Genomic DNA, 24,342 nt, shown 5'->3' with positions numbered 1-24,342 from the left:
ACCAGGTAACTTTTTAAAACGTGTTATTTATAAGTGAACTGTTTTATTGAAATATGCATATGGAAAAGTATACAAATGATACACCCACTATTTGATGAAGTTTTATAAAGGATCCCTTACATGTAACCAGTACCCAGATCAATAATAGAACATAAAATAGCTATATTTTGGGACATGTTTTATTCTGCTATGAAGAAATGTTTGATATGTACTTTTTGGTGTTTACTGTTCTACAAAACACACTAAAGAAATCAACCTAAACAAGTATCCAAACTATCAAAATCCAAACGAGGTTTCAGTGACAGATATATGTAAATTTTTAAAATATGGATTTTACCACTAATATGTATGAAGTTGATTTCTTTGAAAATAACCTAATTATAACATTTCTGCATAATGTGACTATGCTGACTGTTGAAGGACAAATGTACATTGTCTTGGTTAAACTTCTATGTTGTTGTTTTTTTGTTTGGTTTTATATTAAATTTCTAGAAGGTATAGAATGCCTCCCAAGAGAAGACTTCCTTTTTCTGTATAGATTCAGTATTAAACGTGTCCCTACTGAACGTTGCATCCCCTGTACTTTGGTGCAGTGAGATGTTTCCGTGTCACATAGTCAGAGGGAGGTAGATTAATAGGGAGTTCTAGCTGGAAATTTCTTCCGTTATTGTCTCCCTCAGCAGTAGATGGCTAAGTTAATTCTCTTTAGTTTTGTCATGCTCTAAAGCACACATTGCCAAGCAATGGTAAGCTTTATGAGGAAAAAAAGAAGCAATGGTGTCCATCAAAGTCTTAAAGTTGCATTTTTAAACTTTGGCTTGACCTGATGTGCCATTCAAAACAGCTTTAAAAGATTTTTTTTTTAAAGAAAGGTTCAATATGTCCTGAGGCTATCGGTTTTGAGTTAAACTGGGTGAAGTAGAAATATTTTACTCATCAGCTTTGCAGTCACAGAGTTTGCCTCAGCTAGAACAAAACTGCTGAGGCATTTAGAGAAAATTAACCCCCCATCCTGGCGGCCAGATGTGACTGGTTTCTGATGAATGCACATGAGTGGGCTGAAAAACCAAGAGACTGTGAAATTCCTGTCAGGTCCGTACAGTGCAGAATGGGCTATTGACTGCTTTCTATATTTCCCTCCATCATTCTTCTTGAACACTGCCATTAATTTCCTCTCCTACTCTGACTTGTGTTCCCCCCTTCCCTTTAGCTCTGTCAGCTGCAAAGAAGGATACACAGTGTGTGGCAGAAGTACCTCAAACTGGTGGTCCTCTACAGCCGCAAGAGGCTGGCCGGCTTCCAGGGAGACTCTCAGGAGAGCATTCAGAAAATACTAGCCGTGCAGGTAGGTGATTGCAGGGAAGCAGGGAAGATCATTGTGATCTAGATTGAAAAGCAAATGATGGGTAGTGTGATGAAGCATTAAAACCATATCCCATCAGAGTTTTATAAATTTTTAACCTCTTTAATAAACTGGAATTGCATGAAGGATGAATTCAGTAAGTTAGCATACACACCACGCGTACTTTGAGGGGAAGGGAGAATGAACTTATTTCTCACAGACCTCGGAGTGGATTTTTAGAAATACATTTGGTATAAATATATAATTTCAAATCTTAAGGCTTTGCAGATGGCACTCGGCTGTTTAAAAGATACTGTCAACAGTTGCCTTGTGTTCCTTTTGTGTGAAATCTGCAGTGAAAATGACACTCGCGTTCGTTTTAATTTAACTGTTTTCTTTCCCCTTCCATTTTGCTAGAGGCTCATTCCTCTGTGCACATTTGGAGATGACTTTTGTAAAAAATAAACAATTTGGGATTAGAATGTAAATATGGTTTCAGATACATGTGAAATTTTACTATTCGTCCCCTAAGAACCTTCAGTAGGGACATCTGTAATATTTTAAACAAAAATAAAATTAAAAAAAAAAAAACTTTCAGTAGATCAATTATCTTAAATTAAGACTCGGATCTATTGTAGAAACCCATATTGACTATGTGTAGACTATTTTATTAAAATTACTTAAATCTTTTCAAATTAACATTTTACTCTATGAAATGTTACAGTATTATAAAACATGACCTCCCAAAGCAAAACACATACCACCTTGTTTTATTAAAAAGCAAAAAACTAGAAGTATCAGTTATATATAAAAAAAAAAACAATGACATGTGCTTTTTAAAACCATAATCTTCATTAACTTGCAGCATAAACAATGCATACTGAACCTAAGCAAACCAAATCTTTTTTCTAAATATTTTAATTATATGTGCACTTCATGATGCTTCTACCACAAGTAAAGAAAAGAATTTTGTAAAGCACTTCCAAAGCTATTTCAAATTTCATTTTTCTAGTGGCTATTTTTGCTGTTTACTTTTGAATATATGTATAGTACTACACATATATATATACTTTATATAAGGGTTCTATTGAAAATGGATAACAAAAAATTTAAAATAATAGGAGAAATTTAAAGCTTTGAAAAGGCAGTGCTTAAAATGTGTAAGTTGAATAGAGATTCATATCCAAACTTGAGTATAAACTACAACTGCAAATATTTTAGAAGTCAAGAACATGTTGTAAAAAGTATGTTAAAATATACTACATTAAAAATTATGAACTGGCTATAACCTGTAATTTCCTTTTAAATATTCAAAGGTGATCTGCATGCTGTAATTATTGTCTTAGAAAAGTCCCATATTTCTGCCCAAATGTAAATGTTCTTAAACATCTTAAAAATGATAAATTCTCATTGTGAATTAGGGTATGTTTTGAAATGTTGAAAATGTCCGTAGAAAACTATTAGAATATCGGTAAAGTGCATTCTCAATTCATAATCTTCAATAATCCTTATTCTAGTTTTTTATTAGAAATTCACCAATAAATTCTTTACCAAACTTGATTTAAAATTATTTATTTTTATGGCTGTTATGTAACAGTGGACATGAAGGGGTAGAAATGATGGGATAGTATTGGTAGGAAAACTCAACTACTCATCTAGAAACCCAGCAGCAAGTTGTGATTGTATTTGGGGAACTTAAGGAGCATAATTTAGTGGATTCTTTTCTTAATTGCTGCAGATGTCTTCAATCAAGAATATTTAAATTTTGGCTTTTAATAAAAATGTAAAAATGTAATTTCCAGGATTTTTCATAAAACAATAGGAACAAGTGCAATCCTTTGATAAAACTTCAGTCCTAAACTTTCAGCATGGTGCATACCACTGTGTACTCTACATACCCCCTACTGCGGTTGTGTATTTAGCAGCTCACTCTTCTGATGGTAGGCTCTTCTTTCTAGAAGATTCTAAGCTCCCTTGGGGCTTTACGCCGTCAGTGAGATTTGTTCAATTATTACTCATGTGTTTTTTAGGGGGTATGGTAGTAAGGCCTCTTAAGGGAATTGAAAGTATCCTATGCCTATCTTATTGTTAATTATATCGAAATTTGAAAAAAGAAAAACAATGTAGAGTAATTTAGTGTTTTCAGAGTGAGTCTGTGGATGTCAGTCCCTACAGTCTGATTCAACATGGCCCTGTGCATATGGTTCAGTTGGTTAGGGCATCATCCCGTACACATAAAGGTTGCGGGTTTGATTTCTAGTCTGGGCCCATACCCACCGTCAGGGATGTGCAGGAGGCAGCCCATTGAAGTTTCTCTCTCACATCAATGTCTCTCTCTCTCTCTCAAATCAATAAAACATATCCTCGGGTGAGGATTTTTAAAAATTGCTTAACAGACCAGATGTCATTGCTCTCTTATTTCATATAATTTAGTAGAATGTCAATGTTGGGGAATTATTTGATGCTATTTTATATTTAAAGCTCTTTGGCATCTTATTTAGAAAAAAGACTGGGCATGAACACATCATTTAAATGAGAGAATGTGATATGACTACAACATGTAAATGTGATCTTAGACTGCGTAAGCATGCATATTTTGTCTGGGTAAAGGAGATGACAGCCCCCTTGCACTTCTTAAAAGGTTGAGTATATTCACATTATTTTATACAGGTTTGGAAAGCATAGTTAAAGGATCATATTAATATACTAGAGAGAAGCAATATAAGGAAGACCAGGGGAAAGGTGGAATATACAAAATTTAGAATGCTTAATTGTAAAAGGAAAAGACTTTGGTCGGCTCATATAATATTTTGTATATTTAATGTATAGATATTCACAGTTCAAATGTGTTTTAATAGTGTTACTTACAGAAATAGGAGAGCACCTTCAAGCAGAGAAGTATGAGAGAATTGGAAAACATATTTCATAGCTATACAGTAGACATTGTTCCTTGATTTTCTTTTCTCCAACAAGGCATTTATCTAGTTCTTAGTATGTGTCAGACATTGTCATCAGTGCTTTATAAATTTTAATTCATTTATTCTTGAAGAACACTAAGAGATGCTATCATAGTGTTCCTATTTTATGGAAGAGGAAATTGAAACACATGGAGATTACATATTTTGGCTACAGGGTACGTGCTCTTAGCTACCATGCTATGCCAGTTTTCTGTGTCTCTGTCACTGAGACTAGATAGTCTCAGAGAAAGATAAAGACAAGAAATAAAGTAAGATCTTTCTTAAGGCCACAGATAACAGGCTGACTACTTTAGGTTTGATACTCCAGGAATGCATTGAACATTCAGTAAATAATTCTTGGCCTTTTTTCAAACCATGTACTAAAATTTTGCCATATACTTCTTAGGTATTTCTTCTTATCGGGGAGGGGAAGAATTGTGCTGGACTAGTAATAAATTAATACAATTAACACAAGAATACATTAGCTGTAGGAAATCAGTTTAATATATGTGTACAGGAGAATCACAATATGATGCCCAGATCATAAAATGAGGCTCAAAGAAGTGATCAAACCAGGCATCTTTTTATATTATTTATTTAAACAAAGTAATAATACATTTGTGAGAAATTAACAGGACAAAATTAGTGCTCATTATAAAGGAATCTAAGCAAGGTTTGGGTATTTTCTTAGCAAGGAGATTAAAGTAGTATATTAGGAAAGAGGCAATAAGAGTTGATTATACAGACTTTTTGGATCTTAGTTGTTTAACTCTAGTGATAAAGGGTGTCTCCAGGTGCAATGAGGACACCTTTCACATAAGAGGGCTGTTTTCTGCATCCAAGGGGACAAACAAGGGTCAGGGTGCCAGCTGCTTGTTAAGTAACTTTACTTTAATCAATATGGCATTGTGGGGTATTTAGGGGCAGCCTGTCTTGGGCACCTTTAGTCTCATGGTATTACTATAGCTTAACTTATTAGCTACCAGAGGGGAGTGAACTTAAATCATAAAAAGTATAAAAATAATATGGTCATTTGGGTAAAAAACATAAATCACAGATCCAGTAAATTCAAAGAAGCCCCCAAAAGATACATACTTAAAAATCATATCTAGATATGTTGTAGTCAATTTCTGAAAACTAAAAATCTAGAAAATTAAAAATAAAGATAAAATCTAAAAGCATCCAGCAGGTAATAAATAAAAAGTTACCTCTAACATTTCATCAGAAACTATCAAGGCCAAAAAATGTAGAAGAAGATCTTTATACTGCTGAAAGAAAAACTGAATTCAGAATTCTCTACCTAACAAAAATATCAATTCTATTGACCTAATTTAACCATATCAAAAGTTATATTAAATATAAATGGACTAAAACCCCCAATTAAAAAGAAAAAATATAGTCACATTTGCTAAATGTACCAGATTCAAACTTAATTGTCTAAAAATGACCCACTTTAAATACAAGACATGGATAGGTTAAATATAAAAGGTTGGAAAAATACATGGCATGCAACACCAAGCATAAGTTGGATAGGATATATTAATATCAGACAAATTAAACTTCACAACTAGAAAATTACCAGGCATAAAGAGGGTCATTTTATTAAGAGACGGAATCAATTCATCAAGCACATATAACAATCCTAAATGTATATGCACCTATTAAAAAAAAGTTTTCGAAAATACATTAAGCAAATATTGAAAAAACTTAAAGTAGAAATAAAACTATGCATAAGATTTTAATATTTCTCCCTTGGAATTGATAGAACATGCAGAGAGAAAACCATCAGAACATAGAAGCATTGAATAACACTATCAACCAACTGGACCTATTTGACATATATAGAGTGTTGCATTCAACAATAGCTGCATACACATTATTTTAAGTGCATATGGAACATTTCCAAATATATTCATATACTGGATTATAAACAAGTCCTAACAAATTTAAAAGGATTGAAATAGTGAAGAATATGTTTTCTGACCACAATGGAATTATTAGAAATCAATAATTAAAAGATATTTGAAAATAAAGGAGAACCTCTATTCAAATATTGATATCTAAGATGGAAATACATTCATTTCACACATGTATCAAAGTGATGTAGATACAGGAGGCTAACTAAAGCCTTTTTCAATGCTAAATTTCATGAATTAAATTATCTAATTTCTTTATTCTATTAAATAACATGTTAGAACCAAAATGCATTGCTTTTTTTACATTTTAAAATAAAATAAGCATATTTATAATTGTTTTTATTAGAAAGATATAAATTTTTACGTGTTCTGATTTTTTTCTGGGGCTTAAACAAAATAATACCCAGCATCTATATTATTTTTAAATTCACTTTATATGGGCAGTACATTTTTCAAATGAAGGAGCCATGTCAGTGGTGTGGGGGAGAGGAGTTTTTCAAAGACAGGACTCTAAGTTTGAAAATTAGTGACTAATGGAGCATATCCACTAGGTATTTTTCATACAACTTAGCATCCTCATTATATAATGATGCTGCTTTGATGTGAGTTTAACTCAGACACATGATTTTTCATCTCCAAGTATCAAGATTATAGAACAATGAACAGTATAGTTATAATGAGGAAGATATTAAGATAAAAAAATTTTAACAAAATACTACAGAGATAAAATTTGAAGTAGCCTTGTCATTCACAAATGGTGCCAAGTCTACCATAGATAAAGAGAAAATTATGAAGATGAAGAAAATGAGCCAGTAAAACCTTAATGCGGGAATTGGATATTACAGAGTTAAGATAAACAAGTCCCAATTTTTAAAAAACTTCACATAGTGTACACCACGTGAGAACTACATTAACCTGCACTGCATCTCCTACCTCATTCCAACACAATGAAAGACGTTTTACCTTTGGATTTTTATGCTTCTGTAGATCTCTGCATATATTACTGTAAGAGGAAAATCATCTAGCATGTTGAGTAAACCTTGGCATGAAACTCTTGTCATTCCTTTCCCCTGCATCATATCCCCCAGTTGGTAAAGGGAATATTTTCCACACTAATTTTGACCTCCCTAAAATGAACTAGAGTCTAAGCAAATCTCAGAAATAAAATGACCTTATATAGAAGGTTGCAGTTTTGTGTGTATCTGAATTGTGAATTTTAACAACCCTCTGATAGGAAAAGAGGACCTGTTGCCCTATTTAGGGGGTTGGTAACTCAGCTGTAGAGAAGCTTAGGGACTTACCCAAATACTCATGACTAGCAAGTAATGGATCTTTTAACTAACACCTCATCTACTAAGATTTCTACTTCTAATTCCTCTGATTTAAAAACCAGACTAATATATCCAGTAGCTAGTCACTCCACTAGTGAGAAGGAAGGTCACAGAATGACACAATTAAAATCTCGGTCGGGGCCAGTGAAGTCATAAGGAAATACGAAAGGATGCCGTCATTGCATTATGGAGTGTAGGGCCCTCTGTGTGCCTTCCCCGAATATGAATCTGCCTCAGTTATTGCCAGCAGGCCCCGACTTTGTCAACTGCCTGCCATTTTACAGTACACACTTAATCCTCTATCACACATTTGAAGATAACTTCTTTACTGAAACAAAGCCACTTCACAGAAGTCCCTCTATTCTTGTCATTCCCTGAAATAACATCTCCAGTAAATGTGCTGATAGACATATCATAGATTATAAACACATCTATTGAAATGCTAACCATGGTTGCAAGTAGATTATCTTATTTAAAGACACTGATTTTAAAATTTAGACATTTAATTTAATTATCCTTTCCCTGAAGTATATAAAAAAATCAGAAACCTAGTGTGAATAATATATCTTTTGCAGAAATGAAAACTTGTAAGAGCATTTTTTGCCGCAAACTCAATAATTTTGGTATAATCAGTAACTATGTTTTTGTTTTACAGAACCAGTATGATTTGGAAAAAGAATAAAATTGCTTTTAAAGTACAAAAATAATTATGAACCACTTGAAACGTAATGTCTGTGTTTTATTTCTCATCAGAATTCATTAGTGTGTAACATCAATAATTTAGCCCATCATTTGCCAACACTGACTTGGCTCAGTAGTTCAATCATGTAACCCTGTAAACTCACTTTCCATTAAAATGAATGTTGCTGACAAAGGATAACTAAAGAGATACTTCATTTATTAACTAAAGAGGTACTTCATTTATCAACATTTTTAAATTAGGAGTTTGGGGCCACAGAAGCTTAGCTGGATGATTTATTTGAAGGATCTTTATATTAGACCTAAAGACTTATTCCAAATCATACGATGCTACCCACAAAGATAATCGCATTTCATTTGTGAAACATGTGACTCAGGACTCTCTTCAGAGGCAGGCATAGCCACCTGCAGAGAATCAAATGACCTACCAAAATGAAAACTTAGTATAAAATTATGAAATATGCAGCATTCTTCTATATCCCAATTTTCTTCATGGGCATATTTCTTACACAACCTATGAGATGATATTCAGTATTCTAACATCCTAATTTTAAAATCAAAGCATTAATAGGCTAAATTAGTTAATTATGAATATAAGGCTCCCCGATATTCTCAAATTGTACATTTAAATTTGTGAATTTAAATTTCTTATCATTTGCCCCTGACCTATACCTTCCCAGACACAAATGCCTATAGGTGTTGGTGACACTATTTGATCAAGAGTTTCATTTTGCAGTTTATCCCATATCCTGCTGCTATGTTAGCATCACACCATATTAGATGCAAAAAGCAAACAAACAGACAAACACATAAAAACATCTGTAGTGCAGTGAGCAAAGCATGAAATCAAAATGTCTTACATATTATCAAAAATTTTCATCTCATAGGCCTTTAAACATACAATTTCTAGCAAATACTGCAAGACTGCATGATCAGATATTTCTTTTCTTCTGTAATAAATTAAATGCATGTTTCTTATTAAAACCTTTTTATAGAACTAGAAGGATCTCTGCATTTAGCTCCTAGAGTTGCCAGCTGGCATCTTTCCCTGTTTTGGATCAAAAAGTTCTCAGCCAGCTGATTCACTCAAAAGTCAAAATCCAGGGCTGATGTTGGATTATAAAATGCTATTTTTACTGTATCAAACTGATCCTTTTTTTTATCGCATCTTTTCTCTTCCCTTTTTGCTTTCCTTCCTTTTGTAGAAATATCCTGACAGATTCTAAATGACAGTGATCCTATAGAGAAGCTTTCTTATGCCCTCCTTTATATTTTCTTTACTTTATAAAAATTAAGATAGGAAAAAATCTCTTTCAAACATGATGAGTAAGGGGTTGCTCATCTCCCAGTGCTGTGTTAGTAGTGCTCTGGTCTTGAGAAGAAGTAGAGGAAGCTGCACTGTATGGATTCAGACAGCATCGGGGGAACTAGTGAGCCCCAGCAGCATTGCATTAGCTCTTGTTTCTATAGCACTTTATATTTTCAGTTTGTGTTTATTTTAATTTAACTGTCACGGATAATTCTGGGAAGGAAAATTTTATCATGCCCATTGTAAAAATAAGATAATTAACTCTCCAAGAGCTGCAATGAACCATCCCCAGAACACAGCATGTACATGGTAGAGCCAGATTTAGGTCCCAGGTTTTCTGATTCTCAACCCATGCTGTAGCCAGTGAAACATGCTGCTGCAGAGTGCTCATGTCTGGGATGAGAGACAGAGACAGGGAGATGAACACAGGGACAGAGATAGAGCTCAGGTGACTGCTGTGCATATATTTTGTGGGTCTATAGTGGAAGACAACGAAAGTAAGGCAGAGGGGCAAAGTGGATGCAGCTAATAGTGAATTGTTATTTTTAAGAGAGTTGCAGTGCACAAGTGACCTTTTAAAAAGCTAACTCATCTAGTCAGGATTTTCAGTGAAAATATTTGGGAAATGGGGCTGAGAAGCTACTATAAATAATGGAGTTCTACACCGGCAAGATCCTGTACTGGAGGAGCAGCAAAGGAAAGAGAGGAAAAGAGGAAATGATGGACGTTTCTGAGGCATGAAGGTGCTGAATTATTAAAACAGTGGACTTGTTAGAGTGAAATAGAGCAGAACGACAGCGACCAGAGGACTCCGCTTTGGAGCTAAGGGTAACCAAAACAGTAGGAAAGGAGAATTGGTAGGGCCCTTACTTCAAGCAAACCAACAGTCCCATTTAGTTATACATTACTTACTGAGAGAGTGGGACCCTGGATAGAGGTATCCCCTGGCAGCACGAAGGTCGATTGGCACATAGATGACACTGAAAGGCTGTAACAAGTTTTGTGGGCAGATTGTGAAGCCATAAAAGAGGATGAACCTGAGGAAGTTAATGAAAAAAGAGAAAATTAGGGAAATGAAGGCAAGTAACTTAGCCTCCTAGGTTCAGCTTTGAAGCATGTCATCCATCAAAGGAAAAAAAGGAGACCAAAAGTTAGGAGAAAAATTAAGGAAGTGTTATATAACCAAAAGCATGAGAAAAAAGTTGTACAATGGTGGTCATTAGGGTCTGCAGCTGCAGACAAGAGCTTGTGTATCTTTGAGGTCTGTTTTTTTCTAATTGTAAAGCACATATTTGCCTGAAAATAGCATATGCCACAATCATTGCATCTGTTATGCTAAGTGACTGTTTAACTGTATTATATGATATGACATTATCCAGACTTCAATCATTATTACATAAAAATTTTATGCTGTATTTCTGAGTTTTGAATAAAATTTGCATACTTATTTTTAAATTTGCAAAACATCCACCAAAATGCATTTGAAATTACCATGCATGCATATAAATGTCACACATGAAAAGAAATATATTGATGGCCGGCATCTGAGCCTTTAAAGTCCTCTCTCACACATCTGGCTTTATTAAATAGAAACATTCATGACTGCTCCTTGATCTTTCTCATTTAAACATGTGTGTAGAAAAAAATTTTTTTTGACTACAAAAGCATACCTAAGTCACTTTTCAAGTAAAACAAGAGAGAAAAAAATGTGTAAATTAGTACTAGATATAACAAAATAATTAAAATACTTTTAAAATATATATATCAGGATAGAAATTAGATCATCTAATAAATGAAGAAAAATGGACTCTGATGACTAGCAAATGGATAAAAAAAAGATACTTGGGGAAAGGGGTAATATAAACTTTTTACTAGAGACAAGAATAGTAGAGACTATATTTGCAGTTAAGTAGCACCTATTTCTGAGTACCTTGAGATAATGAAAACTTACATAAATTCTTAATGAGCAGAAGGCATGATGGAACACTAAGAATATATTAATAGAAACCAATCGAAAAATTCAAGTACACAAATTATAAGGGCTAAGTGAAATAGATAATGGATTTACCAAGTTATAGAGAGACAACTTGTTTCTAAAAATCCTGAAATGCTAAGGCAGGCAAAGACCTGGGGGCATATATATCTATTTGTGTGTATGTGTGTTTGTATGTACATGTGTCTGTGTGTATGTATGTGTGTGAAAAACAGAAACATTTCCTTAACTCAATAAATAGCAAATATCTGTGTAGGCATGGTAGATACAAAAATGAACCAAATTCAAATTCAATTCTTGCTTCAAGAAAAATCTAGCCTATGATAGAAAAGACAGGCTAAGAGGCAGTGCCAATATACTGTGATAAATTCAATGACCGTAAATCACAGAAGTGGGAAGACTTTCCAGACAAAATACAAAGTAAAAAGATCTAGACCTGAAAGAGCCTTGCACATTATGGGAATTGCAGTATGTCCATGCAACTCACATCAGTGCAATTGGGCTATAGCGAAGATGGCTGCAAGTAATTGCATGACATGAAAAGAAGCTTGAAATTTATCCTGATAATATTGGGTAGGAGGAGGGGAGTGAGGATTGATGCATATAAACAAAGAGAAGGATATGATCACATCTGAGTTTTAGAAAGATTTCTTAGGCTGATGTGTGGGAAGTAGAAGGTAGGTGGGTAGTGAGCAGGCAGTGGAGTAGATGTTTCATGACTGGAGGTGAGGTGATTTCTTAGGATCTCTTGCTTGTAGTTCAGCTTGGACAGCTAGAAACATAAAGTAACGTAATGTCACTGGAGATAGAGAAGGTATTTGAGAGATAATAAAGGAGTGCAAAGGACAAGAACTTTTTTTAGCTTGATGTGGCACTTGTTTCTAACATTGTGATCTTTTACCTCTCTACGAATCCTATTTTGGGAATTCAACAAAACAGCATCTTCCATCATTCCTTCTTTTCTTCCTCACTTTCTTTTTGTTAAACAAATATTCTGTAAACAATTACAGAGTTGGATTAAAGGGATCGAATAGAAAACAAGACAGATATGTCTCTTTCCCTCCCGGGCATTGTCTGACACTGCTTCTTGTTTCTTTGAAGTCATCTCCAACACTGCTTCCCAGTTCACTCTGGTACCCTCAACTCTCTTATCTCACAAAGAGTGTGAGTATTTTTTTGCCTCTGTAGGTCCAGAGATTGTTTTTTCATACCTTTAATGACAATTGTTTTATTAAAGTTTAGCATCTTTAATTTCTTTCACCAGATAGATTGGGTCCTGGCAAACAATGCCATTTTCAGTTTTATACCCTCAGTAGTGCCAAATGCTATGTAGAATGCATGTTGTTTGACTTTCATGTCTAATATGTACATATGGCCTTTAAATGACATATAACTACAACACACATGATATATGCATATCTTCCTCAAAAGTCTCAAATATCCTTGTAGGCAGGGATCATGGCTTATTCAACATTATACCCTGTGGGGCGGTTTTACAAGGCATACATTTTAATAGGTTCTCTATACATGTTTGATGAATAAAATGAGCAGCTTCATCAAAGGGTTATCTGAGATAGTATTCATGAAATAATCTGATAATTAATAGACAAATATAGCAATTTTAAGAACAATGTCACATTCAGTTTAATATGCTTGAAGAAATATTTTTATTTTTATTTTTTGCAAGATATGCCCTGGAGGCAGTGGATTTTTAAAGACAGATAGAGGACAATTTATTTTTTAAAATAATATTTGGGAGCTCTCTTATGTATTAATGTTCCTGGTTTCATTCTGTTCTTAAGGCTAAAAAAAAATTTTTTTAAATGTGTAAAACCAAAAAGTCATGAGATATATACAAAAGGAAACTTATGAATTAACATTTCTAGAAATTTTAATATCAATTTGCATTTATTCATAAGTTTATTATTTACAAGTAAACATACAATAGCAAAAACTTCAGAGATTCAAACTAAGGAGGCCCATTGAAAAAGAATTTTAAGGCTGCAAAAATTAACCATGAAAAATGCCATTACATTGTTTTATAAGAGAAGAAAAATGTATAGCTCGTTTGTGTATGACCTATAAATGGCTCCTAATTGCTTTGTTATTAAATATGACATCTCTATAAGGGCATTCTGTTCATCATTTTTAAGTTGGGCAAAGTGACAAATTATTTTTTTTGGGTAACAAAGATGAGTTCAGGAATGGGATAAATATCTGTCCTATATTACTATTAAATAAGATAGAATACAGTTTGCCAATGACAGGGCAAGCATAGACTGTATTTGCAAAACAAATGGCCCAAGATATTGATGGAATCTGTAGACATAAGATGTTTTTTCTATAAAAAGTATGATTCACTAAAGAAATCAAGCTTGTAGTTTTGAGGTAAAGCCCCTTACCACTGTGGCTTTAAGAGCTAAGCCAACTGATAGATGCAGAAAATACTGAAGGTGATCAGTTAAACTGTTTGGTTATGACCCCATGATATCCTCAGGTTATTCCACAGAGCAGAATAATTTTAATAAGATTACCTACCAGCAAAGTGCCTTCAAGCACAGGTTAACAGGTATTAACCAAATAAAAAAGAATACATCTGTGATTGGGTTACAGAACAATTGCTATTGGCCACATTAAAAAAATCTAGATTTTTTTTCTTTTGATGAAACAGATAAAGTTGTAGTACTTAGAAACACAGCTGTTCCACAGCAGAAGCAACAAAATATATAAAACAAAATAAAAGATGCTTGTTAATGGACCAGTAGCACTAAAAAAGGTGAAGAGATTAAGAAGTGCAACTGGGTAGTCACATAGTAGACAGGAGGATGTGAAGTGCAACATAGGGACGTAGCCAGTGATAGCGTGCTGACTGTGGCGGCAGGTGGGTCCTCGGGATAACAGAGGGAACACTTTGCAGGGTAAGTGATTGTCTGACCACTAAGCAGTACACGTGAAACAGGTACAAAATAATAAAAAATAATATAAAAAGTAATTAAATTTCAAATTTTAAAGTAAAAGACACACACAGGCACAAATGAGCTGTTGGGTGATTTAAGCAGATGAATGAATATATTAGTGCTTTGGCTTCTTTTTAAATATATAACATTTAAATGAATCCATTTATTGTAAATATCAAGTCCTTTTATTTAAAATTTCTTATCTAAAAAAATTATTTTCCACATTGTGATTAAGATGTTTTCTACTTTCAAATAAAATTTTAAAGATTTGATTGTGAAAAATAAATAAATAAAATAAAAACAAAGTACAGTGAATCATTTTATTAAAAGCTGCTTTTAGGTATATTAGTTGGACATCATTCAGAACTAAGGAACCATTATATTCTGGCAAAAATTCAGGAAATGATACTTTCAGACACTCGCCATAGAGCAAAGAATTTTTATTCCCATCATAGATCATTCTAATATATTTAGCTAAACCTGTTTGTCCCAATGACACTCTGCAAGCTTCCTTTAAAATTTAAATTATTTTAAATAACATTTCAAAAATTAGTCTAATTGTATTTTTAATAATCTCTGAAGATTTTAAGTATAAACCAAGAAGTGTAGTTATTAGTAGTTGCTAATACAGATAAATTCAGTTATTTGTAAGAATGCCAATCATGGAACCTCATGTCTATTTTCAGTTTGCAATCTTCTCTTTATGCAACTTTGAAATTCTTTTCAATGCTTTGATAGTATTGAGTACATTTTCAAGTTCCTTTATTTATATAAAAATTTAAAATCCCAAAATCCAAATTATTCAGACAATATATTCTTTAAATCTTTAGCATTTTCCTGTAAATTGCAGCAACTTTTAAATTCCCACTTATATTATTCAGTGTTATATATTTATTTTATTAAAATCAACTTTTGCTACAGATACATTTTTTGATCTTGTGCAGAGTAATACCAGTTATCTTTCTAATGTGTATGAAACCCATGAAATATTTCTTAATTAAGAAACCTTTCATTTTTGTTCAGATATCTTATACAATATAACAACCATTTTTATACTTTATTACATCATGTGTTTTAAATAAACTAATGAATACTGGTCTCATTCACCACGTTGCAGCCATATTTTAGTTAAATTTTCATTTTGATGTTCACTTGTGAAGGAATCAAGTAACAAAATCATTAAGCTGAATTATACTTTCATGTATATCAATTGCTCTGATTTTTCATCAACTCTGAGTTTGATTCATTTATAGATAAAAACGGACTCATCTTGCTCTTTCAAATAAAATACAGTTTTCTAAGACATAGGTTTTAAATAAAGTAAGTTATTTTCAGCTATGAATGTCAGGTATATTCAAGTACATTTGATTTTTCTCAGTCTCTTCTGGATGACAAATAATGTTTGTCATATATTTTCACCAAAACATAAATAATATTTTAAAAATTGTAATGATTTCATACACACATTTCTTTCCAGTTTTCTAAATTTAAGAAGATGAAGAAATTAACATAAGAGATAGTACAAGATTTCTCTAAGCAGAGACCATTTTTTATTAGAAAAACATCTTGATAGAAAACTTGGGCAGGGTGCGTAAGAAGAAGATTGAACAAAGCTGGAGGAATCACTATTTCTATTTTCAAACTGTATTGCAAGCTATAAAAATATTACTCTAATAAAAACAATAAGTATGTAAATAGGCACAAAACAGACACCTAGATCAATGGAACAGAATCTACAGCTCAGAAGTAAACTCATGTATATATTGTCCATTAATATTTGACAAAGGAGCCAAGAATATGAAAGGATAGTCTCTAATAAATAGTGTTGGGAAAAAGGGATAGTCATGTGCAAAAGATTGAAACTGGACCCCTATCTTATATCATGCACAAATATCAATTCAAAATAGATTAAAACTTGAATGTAAAACCTGAACCATGAAACTCCTTGAAGAAAAGGCATGGGATAAGTTTCTTGACAATGGTCTTGATATTTTTTGGATCTGACACTGAAAGCAAAGGCAACAAAAGTAAAAATTTAAAAATGGGACTGCATCAAACTCAAATGCTTCTGCACATCAAAGGAAATCATCAGCAAAATGAGAAAGTAACCAGTCAGAAAATATTTATAAACCACATATCCGATAACAGGTTAATATACAAAATATACTAGGAACTCATACAACTCAGTAGCAAACCCCCTCAAATGAATAACCCAGGACCTGAATAGACATTTTCCCAAAGAAGACATACAGATGGCCAACAGGTTAATGAAAAGGTGCTCAGCACCGTCAGTTATTAGGAAATGCACATCAAAACCACATAAGATACTGCCTCACACCTGTTAGGATATCCGCTGTAATAAATACTAGGTAGGATATGGAGAAAAGGAAATCTTTGTACAGTGTTTGTGGGAATGTAAACTGGTACAGCCACTCTGGTAAACAGTATGGAGTTTTCTCAAGAAATCAAAAATAGAACTACCATATAATCCAGCAATCTCACTTCTGGGTATATATCCAAAGGAAATAAAATCGTGGTATCAAAGAGATATCTGTCCATGTTCACTGCAGCTTTATTCAGAATAGCGAAGGTATGGAAACAACCTACTTAAGTGTCTATGAATGGATAAATGGATATAGAAAATGTGGTATATGCATGCAATGAAATACTATTGTCTTTAAAAAGAAGACAATCCTACCTTTTGTGAGAACCTGGAAGAACCTGGAGGGCATTATGCTAAGTGAAATAAACCACACAAACGCTACATGCGTAGTATCACTTATATGTGAAATTTTTTTAAATTTTATTTTTGTTTAAAATATTACAGATGTCCCTTTTTCTCCCCAATGACCCATTCCACCCTGCCCCCTCCCCCTCCCCAGTCCCTCTACCCCCCATTGTCCGTGTCCTTGGGTTGTGGGACAGTATGGATGGACCTGAAATTTTTTTTAAGTCAAACTCAGAAACAGAGAGTAGAATGATAGGTGCCAGGGAATGTGGAGGTGGGAAGAGGATGGGAAGAGGTCTGTAGAAGGACACAAACTTTCAGCTAGAAGATAAATAAGGTCTGAGGATTTAATATATACCATGGTGACTATAGTTGATAATTCTGTATTGCATAATTGAAATTTGCTGAGAGAGTAGAACTTAAGTGTTCTCACCAGAAAGAAAATAAATATGTCAGATGTATTAATTAACTCTGTGGTGGGAATCCTTTCACAATGTATACTTGTATCAAATCATTCACATTTTATACTTTATTATAATTTTATATGTCAACTGTACCTCAGTAAAGCTGAAAAAAGACCAATTTGAAAATAAAGCAGGAGAAAGGTAATTCTATCTTAGTCTGTGAAAAAACAAAAAATTAAAAGAGAACACGTAAGCCCTTTTTAAACTGAACCCAACTAAACTAGTATCTAAGATACCTCAGTTTATGTACTGTTAACAATCAAAACTGTATGATATCAAGTCCAAAATGTAGAGTAACAAGTTATAGTTGTTTCTGTACCATCATAGTAAAAAAAAAAATATATATATATATATATATATACACACACACATATATATATAAACCCATCAAAAATACAGGCTCTGCTACGTAGAAATCGAAGTTTGTAAGAACTCTAAAATGCATGCTCCTATAAATTTAGGTCATTTTCTGGCAAATAATTCTGTTGATTGGGTCTCTTAAGTGCTTCATAATTTTATGCCATGTGGTCTTCTCCAAATCGTGTTTTCACTCAAACACAAGTTCATATTGAGCTGAAATACGCTGGTTCGAAACTGTTGAAATTTAAAGACAATATGTACGAAAATGTAAAGCTTCCATATGAAGCAAAATTAAAATGTACTGCTTAAATGTTTCATATAAACCTGTTTGTCAATCTTTATCTAGTCAGCAACCTACAATAAGTTAGAATAATTAACAAATTAAAGTTTCAGACTTTGAGACTATGTTCGTATTTACAAATTGTATATATCAGAAAACTCATATGAAATTATTAAGTAACATGATGGTTGAACATCCTATACCAGCAATTTTCATCTCATGGCACACATAAACTGATTACTAAAATTCTGTGGTGCAGTATCTTTTTTGCTGATCTGACAAAAAAAAAATAGGTATAATTTTGGTTCGTTTACACCAGATAGTTATTGTGTTGGCTGTTGTCATGTTTGTATTTGACAGTCTAAGGGAAAGGAGGTCGGTGCCCCTGACTCAATAGCCAGGTATTGCATGCTTTAGAAACCCTTGCGCACACCAGCGTGCTGTGGCACACCAGTTGAAACTATACTTACACAAGCAAACCATTTAGCAGTCACTGTGAGGCCTAACGATGCCCACATTGCTAATAACAGCTTGGGAACCACCTTCACAACCCACAGCATACACTTTCAAGTGTTTGGACAATGCCAAGTCTCTTTGATTTGTGTTGATTAGATTTTTAGAGCAGTCAAATTCAGAGCCAAGAACCATGAGTAAAATGAATGATTAATTTGATTAATACCTTTTTTGTTTCAAATTAGGAGCAAGAAACTTTCTGACAGCTATAAAGTTGGTTTTAAAGGTGATTCCTAAGCAACAGTTGTGGAAACACATCAGGAAAAAGAGAAAAAGAAACAGAGTAGAATATGTAAGTCCTGTTTGGGCTTGCTGCAGTTAAATCTTACGTCATAGCACATCACAACTAAATAGGCACTGCTGTCGTCATGATCCTTTAAAATGGGCCCATCAATGAGTCCCAGTCACATACAACAGAAAATCTTGGTGTGCAACACCCGGCACCATCTGCTTTCTGTCTACACTGACTTCCTGGGGCTGGGCAGCAGCAGTGGCAAGAGCCTTTCCTGAAAATCGCGCTACTTTTCTGCATCTGTCATCATAACATAAGGGGAAGCTTTAGATATAACAAAGGGGAATAGGTGTTTGTTGAGTGAATAAATGAAAGAGAAAGGTAATTTACACTGTTGGAACAAAGGTTGACATATAAGCACAGGTCTTATTTTAACTTAATTATTTTCTTCACACCAACGTAGTTTTTCCAGAATATATCCTTTGGGATCTTAATAGGTGCTACAGGTAAAAGATTAAGAGGACAATAAATTTCTGAAATGCTGGTTATTAGAATGTTAAGCAAGTTTTTCTTTTTTTCTTTTCAAAATATCTGAGACCAGTTAATATGCTACTTTGCTTTATAATTTTTTAAAAAGTGGGATAGAATATTCAGTGTTTACCAAATTTTTGAGCACAGAACATTTTGTCTTTCCTCAGAGAAAGCATTGTACTCTGAGAAGGGAAGCACATGTAGGATTAAATGTAATGCTATTACTTAGCAATAGATGTGAGAATAGAAAAAATAAAATAGCATCCAATTTTATTTACAGGAATAATTTAAGGGAAGGTTACTTCTCATGTTGAATTCTAGGTAGAAAAGCCTTACTTACCTTAAAGAAAAATTACGGCCTGTTATTACCCAGAGATTTTCCCCCCACCCAAGAATCTAGCAAGATCACAGAGTAGGGGATTCACACAGTTTTTGTTTGTTTGTTTGTTTGTTTGTTTGCTTGTTTTTACTTACTGGCTAGAATAGGACTCTTGAAATACTTTCCTCCCTTAGAATATATTGGTTTAGGGTTAGTAGTTCTCTGTTTTCCTCTTTTTAATATTACTATGCTAAATAAAAAAGTAAAGCATCACTTTCTCTTTGTCATTTGGTATGTTGTCAGAGATGTGATTATTTTCCTGGTTAATACAAATAGTATTACACTGCATTTTCTGAAAGGCAGCCTGGTTATCCACCTAAGGTTCATGACTCTCCCAACCGCTATCCCAGCACAAAGGCCTGCAGCTGGTTTGGTCTCTCTGAATTTCAAACTGTACTTTTCTGGAAATCTGATAATATTTGAAATACCAGTTAAAATCTAGCAATATAATGTTTCCTATGAATGCTCCCCCGCCAAAAATCTAATAACATCGCATAAAAAAAGACAAAGTAACAATTTTCTTTCTTCGAAACCACTCAGCTATGCAATCTTTAGTTCTTTTAGACCTTCAGAAGGTATGATCAGTATGCATAGGAAAAGTCATGTCTCTTACTTAACTTTGCAAGAGTGCACTGCAAAGCATTAATAGCTGCATTGCCTTGTTAATAAACTTCAGTGAAAATGCTTTGGGAGATAATTTGATTAAAAAAAAGAATAAAAAACACCGAAGCTGAAATATTGCTTTTATAAGCTGTAAGATCAATTCACCATGTGCTTTTTTAATCAACTGAAATATATACATTTAAACAGAAAACACAGATGATTTAGCATTCTCCCATATCATGTCAGTGAGCATGATTAGTTCTTTGTAATGTTTTTTTCTCTAATACTGTCTTGTGCTCTGACTTATGGGGGGAAAACTTTCCATGAAAAATGTGTGCTACTTTTCCACTTTTGGCCTTGTCTGTGATTCTTCTCTGCCCTGATTACAATATAAATCAACTGCAAAAAAAAAAAAAAAAAGATTTACAGTGATTGCACCTCACTTAGAGAGCTGTGAAGATTGATCTGGAAGTGATATGTTTGTCAAGCTCTGCATCTAGTTCTCGTGTTGGCTAGCTCTAAAGTGAATCCCAGGACAACATACGGTGTGGGAGGAAGAAGCTCTGGTGGATGACTCAGCTCTCCGTGTTCTCAGTGAGTAGGCCTAATAACTTACTCTCAGTAACCTCCGGGGCAAAAGACTTTTCAAAAAGCTGTGAACTTCAAACCCATTGACCACACCAAAGAAGAGCCGCCATAGCTCCTGCACTAATCCCTGAATATCTCCCATGCTGTCTTATGTAGTCAACTGGGTGGGATAGTAGTTAGAAGAGAAATCTTCCTGTTTTTAATGAATTAATATTTATCGCCACCAATCAGAATTAATTACGGACCTATATTCGGGTCACTGTACTACTTTCTTGGAGAGTTGCTAATCAATCCTTACGTTTAGGAAGTTACTAAGGGAAGTTCATTCATTACTGTGAACACACCAAAGTAAAACACAAACATACAATTAAGAAACAAAGCTGACACAATATGTGTCCTTTCCTCATTCTATTTCCTCGAAAGTTCTGGATTGTGCTGAATTTTGGGTTAAGTTCTGTAGCTTGACCTCACTTTCCATACCTCTGCAGACATCTGTCCTGCCTACCCCATTGCTGTTCAAACACGCTGCTGCCACTCTGGCCTCAAGGATCAAAGAGATGAGGCATGCCTTTTCGATTTCTTTGTGTTGGGTTTCTTTGAAAGTCTTTTTTTTAAACTTGATTGCTTCATTTTAAAAGCTACCTCAGTGACTCCTTTTCGATGAATGTAACAAAGCCTCTAATAAATTATTAGGGCAACTATTTGCTAATTCACCCCTATATCCCTTTTAAAAATGGGCTCCTCTTTCTAAACAACACTCCTGAAAAGTCATATTTTCCCGCTCAGTTGCTCCCTCTCATAGCAGAATTCGCCTGTTGAATAGTCAAGGGCCAAAGATTTCTACTCTCAGCTCATATGAGGACTCAGTAAGGAATGCAGTCATACTTAAAAAATAAAGTATATTCTCAAATCTAGAAATTAGCTAGTAATTGAAATTATCATCACAGTGTTTTAACTGATGACCATTGAACTCTTTTCTGGCAAACGGCTCATAGAGCATTAATTGCACGTCACATTACAGATCTGCAGAGTTAAGTTCTGTCTTGCCCTTGGGACTATGAGGTCTAAAGCAACTTTGTGTCTTTCAGAGTACAAAAAAAAAATCATTAAACTGTAGAAGTTCCATTCGGTCTGTGAGGTATGTGCCTCACTGTCCTTTTAAATGTCCTCCCCTGCCCCTCAAACCCATATTATTATCTACCACTTTTGGACACTGCTGTAGATATACCCATAGCACACAAGTACTTTCTAAGGACATGCCAGAAAGCCATTTCCTACATACAGCAAAACCAAAATGTTTAGAAAGGAAAGTTGATCCTGATTTCATTTCTTCTGATCAGTGTTTACATGGGGACAATCTAGATTTTTTTTTTTTACAGTCCTGAGTAACTTTTTATGGATTATTTAAAATAGATAATAATAGTAACTATTAGTAATATAGGAATGAGATCCCAATTTAGGAAAAAATATATCTTTCTCTCTGGTATCAATCAGCAGCTGATATCACTGGCTATATCTGCATTATGAAGTTTGCATGAAGCAAAAGAAGAAAAGTTGATAAAAATTAATGAAAGGGGGCCTTGAAAATGTGACCATGTGCAAAACTTCAGACAAACATTCACAGAAATGCAAATCTTACTATTTTAAATTTCATTAATTCCAAAGTGGGCTTCTTTTTTCTTAACAATTCATATAGGGCTTGGGTTTGACAGTGGATTTGATCTTTACCATGAAAAAATGTTTACTTCCCTCATGAATACTGGGGAAAAACAAAAACGGTATAAAAGTAATGTCTACTAACTTAAGCCAATGGACTCTTTGAGCACCTTAGAAACACTCCAACATATCAGGAATGTAAATGTAATGCTAATTTAAGCGTAACAGAATGCAAACAGGTATTTTATTATTCAAATCACGTATCGATGTAATTAGTTGCTTATTAAAGCAAGCAAGTTAGATTTATCATACAAAGTTAAATTTTAGAGTCATTGCTTCTCCATTTGGTTATTGATTGAATCACAATATAGTATGTTTCTATATGTAGACCCACACATCTCAGATATAAAGAGCTAAAGTTTGATTACCAACAAATGTCTGAAGTAGGAAAGCACAGAAAGCAAATCCATCAACCATGATCCTATTTGCACATCAAGTCATGCAAGTTATCAGTGCTCATCACAAAAATAAAATTTTGTATGAAATTTTTCCTATGTGTTGTCTTTCACTTCAAGGATTGAGGTTCAGTCGCTGTCATCACTCTCATGTGCTGTCTCCATAATCAAGACATGTTCTTACAAAGACGAAAACAATAAAAAAGACAAGTGTATTTCTAGTCCATTTTTTGGCTCAATATTCTGTATATCTAGGGCATTCTTATTTCTAATAAGTGAGTCTATCACTTTCAACTCTTCTCTTGGGACATTTTTCTCATACAACTTTACTGAATCCAATTATGAGACCTTTTAAGAGTAAGATGGACCAGCCAGGCATGGCTCAGCAGTCAATCGTCAACCTGGGATCCAGGTGACCAGGGTTCGATTCCCAGTCAGGGCACATGCCCAGGTTGCGGGCTCGATCAATGACTCACTCATCATTGATGTTTCTCTCTCTCTCTCCCCCTCTCCTTTCCTCTCTCTGAAATCAATAAAGATATATTTTTAAAAAGTAAGATGATATTTTTATGTCTTTATTCAGGCAGATTTTCAGTGTTTTGTTTTTTTCTCTTACTTAAAATCTCCATTCTTTTTCTCAGAGTTATGTTCCTATTCCTAAAGGAAAATATTTTATAAATGTCTTTTGTAAATAAGTATAGAAGTATTTATATCACTAAGAAATAAGTATCAAGATATATCTTACTATATATCTAAGTTGTAATTATCAGTTCAAATCACTTAGTTTCCATAAGAATGTCTTACACCTGCTTAAGTATAGTCTTTGTGTCTCTATTTAGAAAATGTGTTCATGATGGTATTGAGACATCCAGCGCCAGACCTTTTAAGGGATTATTTCACTTCTTGGGTAATTAAAGCAATTTAGCTCTTGGTATAGAGGCTATGAATAGCACTTGAGGGATGAGGCATGTAATAATTAACCAGAAAATCACTTATATGTATTATGGCTCAGTTATAACATGCATTTAGAATGGCAGCAGACCGAATCA

The 24,342-nt window shown here is 33.9% G+C and overlaps 1 protein-coding gene across 1 annotated transcript in view; it reads left to right on the top strand.

Moving 5' to 3' along the window:
- The window catches only part of CCDC178 (coiled-coil domain containing 178), a 240,004-nt gene that overhangs the window by 214,553 nt on the left and 1,109 nt on the right, over nucleotides 1–24,342 (top strand). Inside the window, exon 19 of the mRNA XM_016195988.2 lies at nucleotides 1,211–1,345. Coding sequence (XP_016051474.2) covers nucleotides 1,211–1,345 — 135 coding nt within the window. The remainder of the gene's footprint in view (nucleotides 1–1,210; nucleotides 1,346–24,342) is intronic.

The sequence above is a fragment of the Miniopterus natalensis genome, chromosome 7 (genome assembly GCF_054644295.1).
Source record: "Miniopterus natalensis isolate mMinNat1 chromosome 7, mMinNat1.hap1, whole genome shotgun sequence".
NCBI lineage: Eukaryota > Metazoa > Chordata > Mammalia > Chiroptera > Miniopteridae > Miniopterus > Miniopterus natalensis.
The sequence above is the reverse complement of the archived record's forward strand: the minus strand, read 5'-3'. Positions and strand labels throughout refer to the sequence as shown.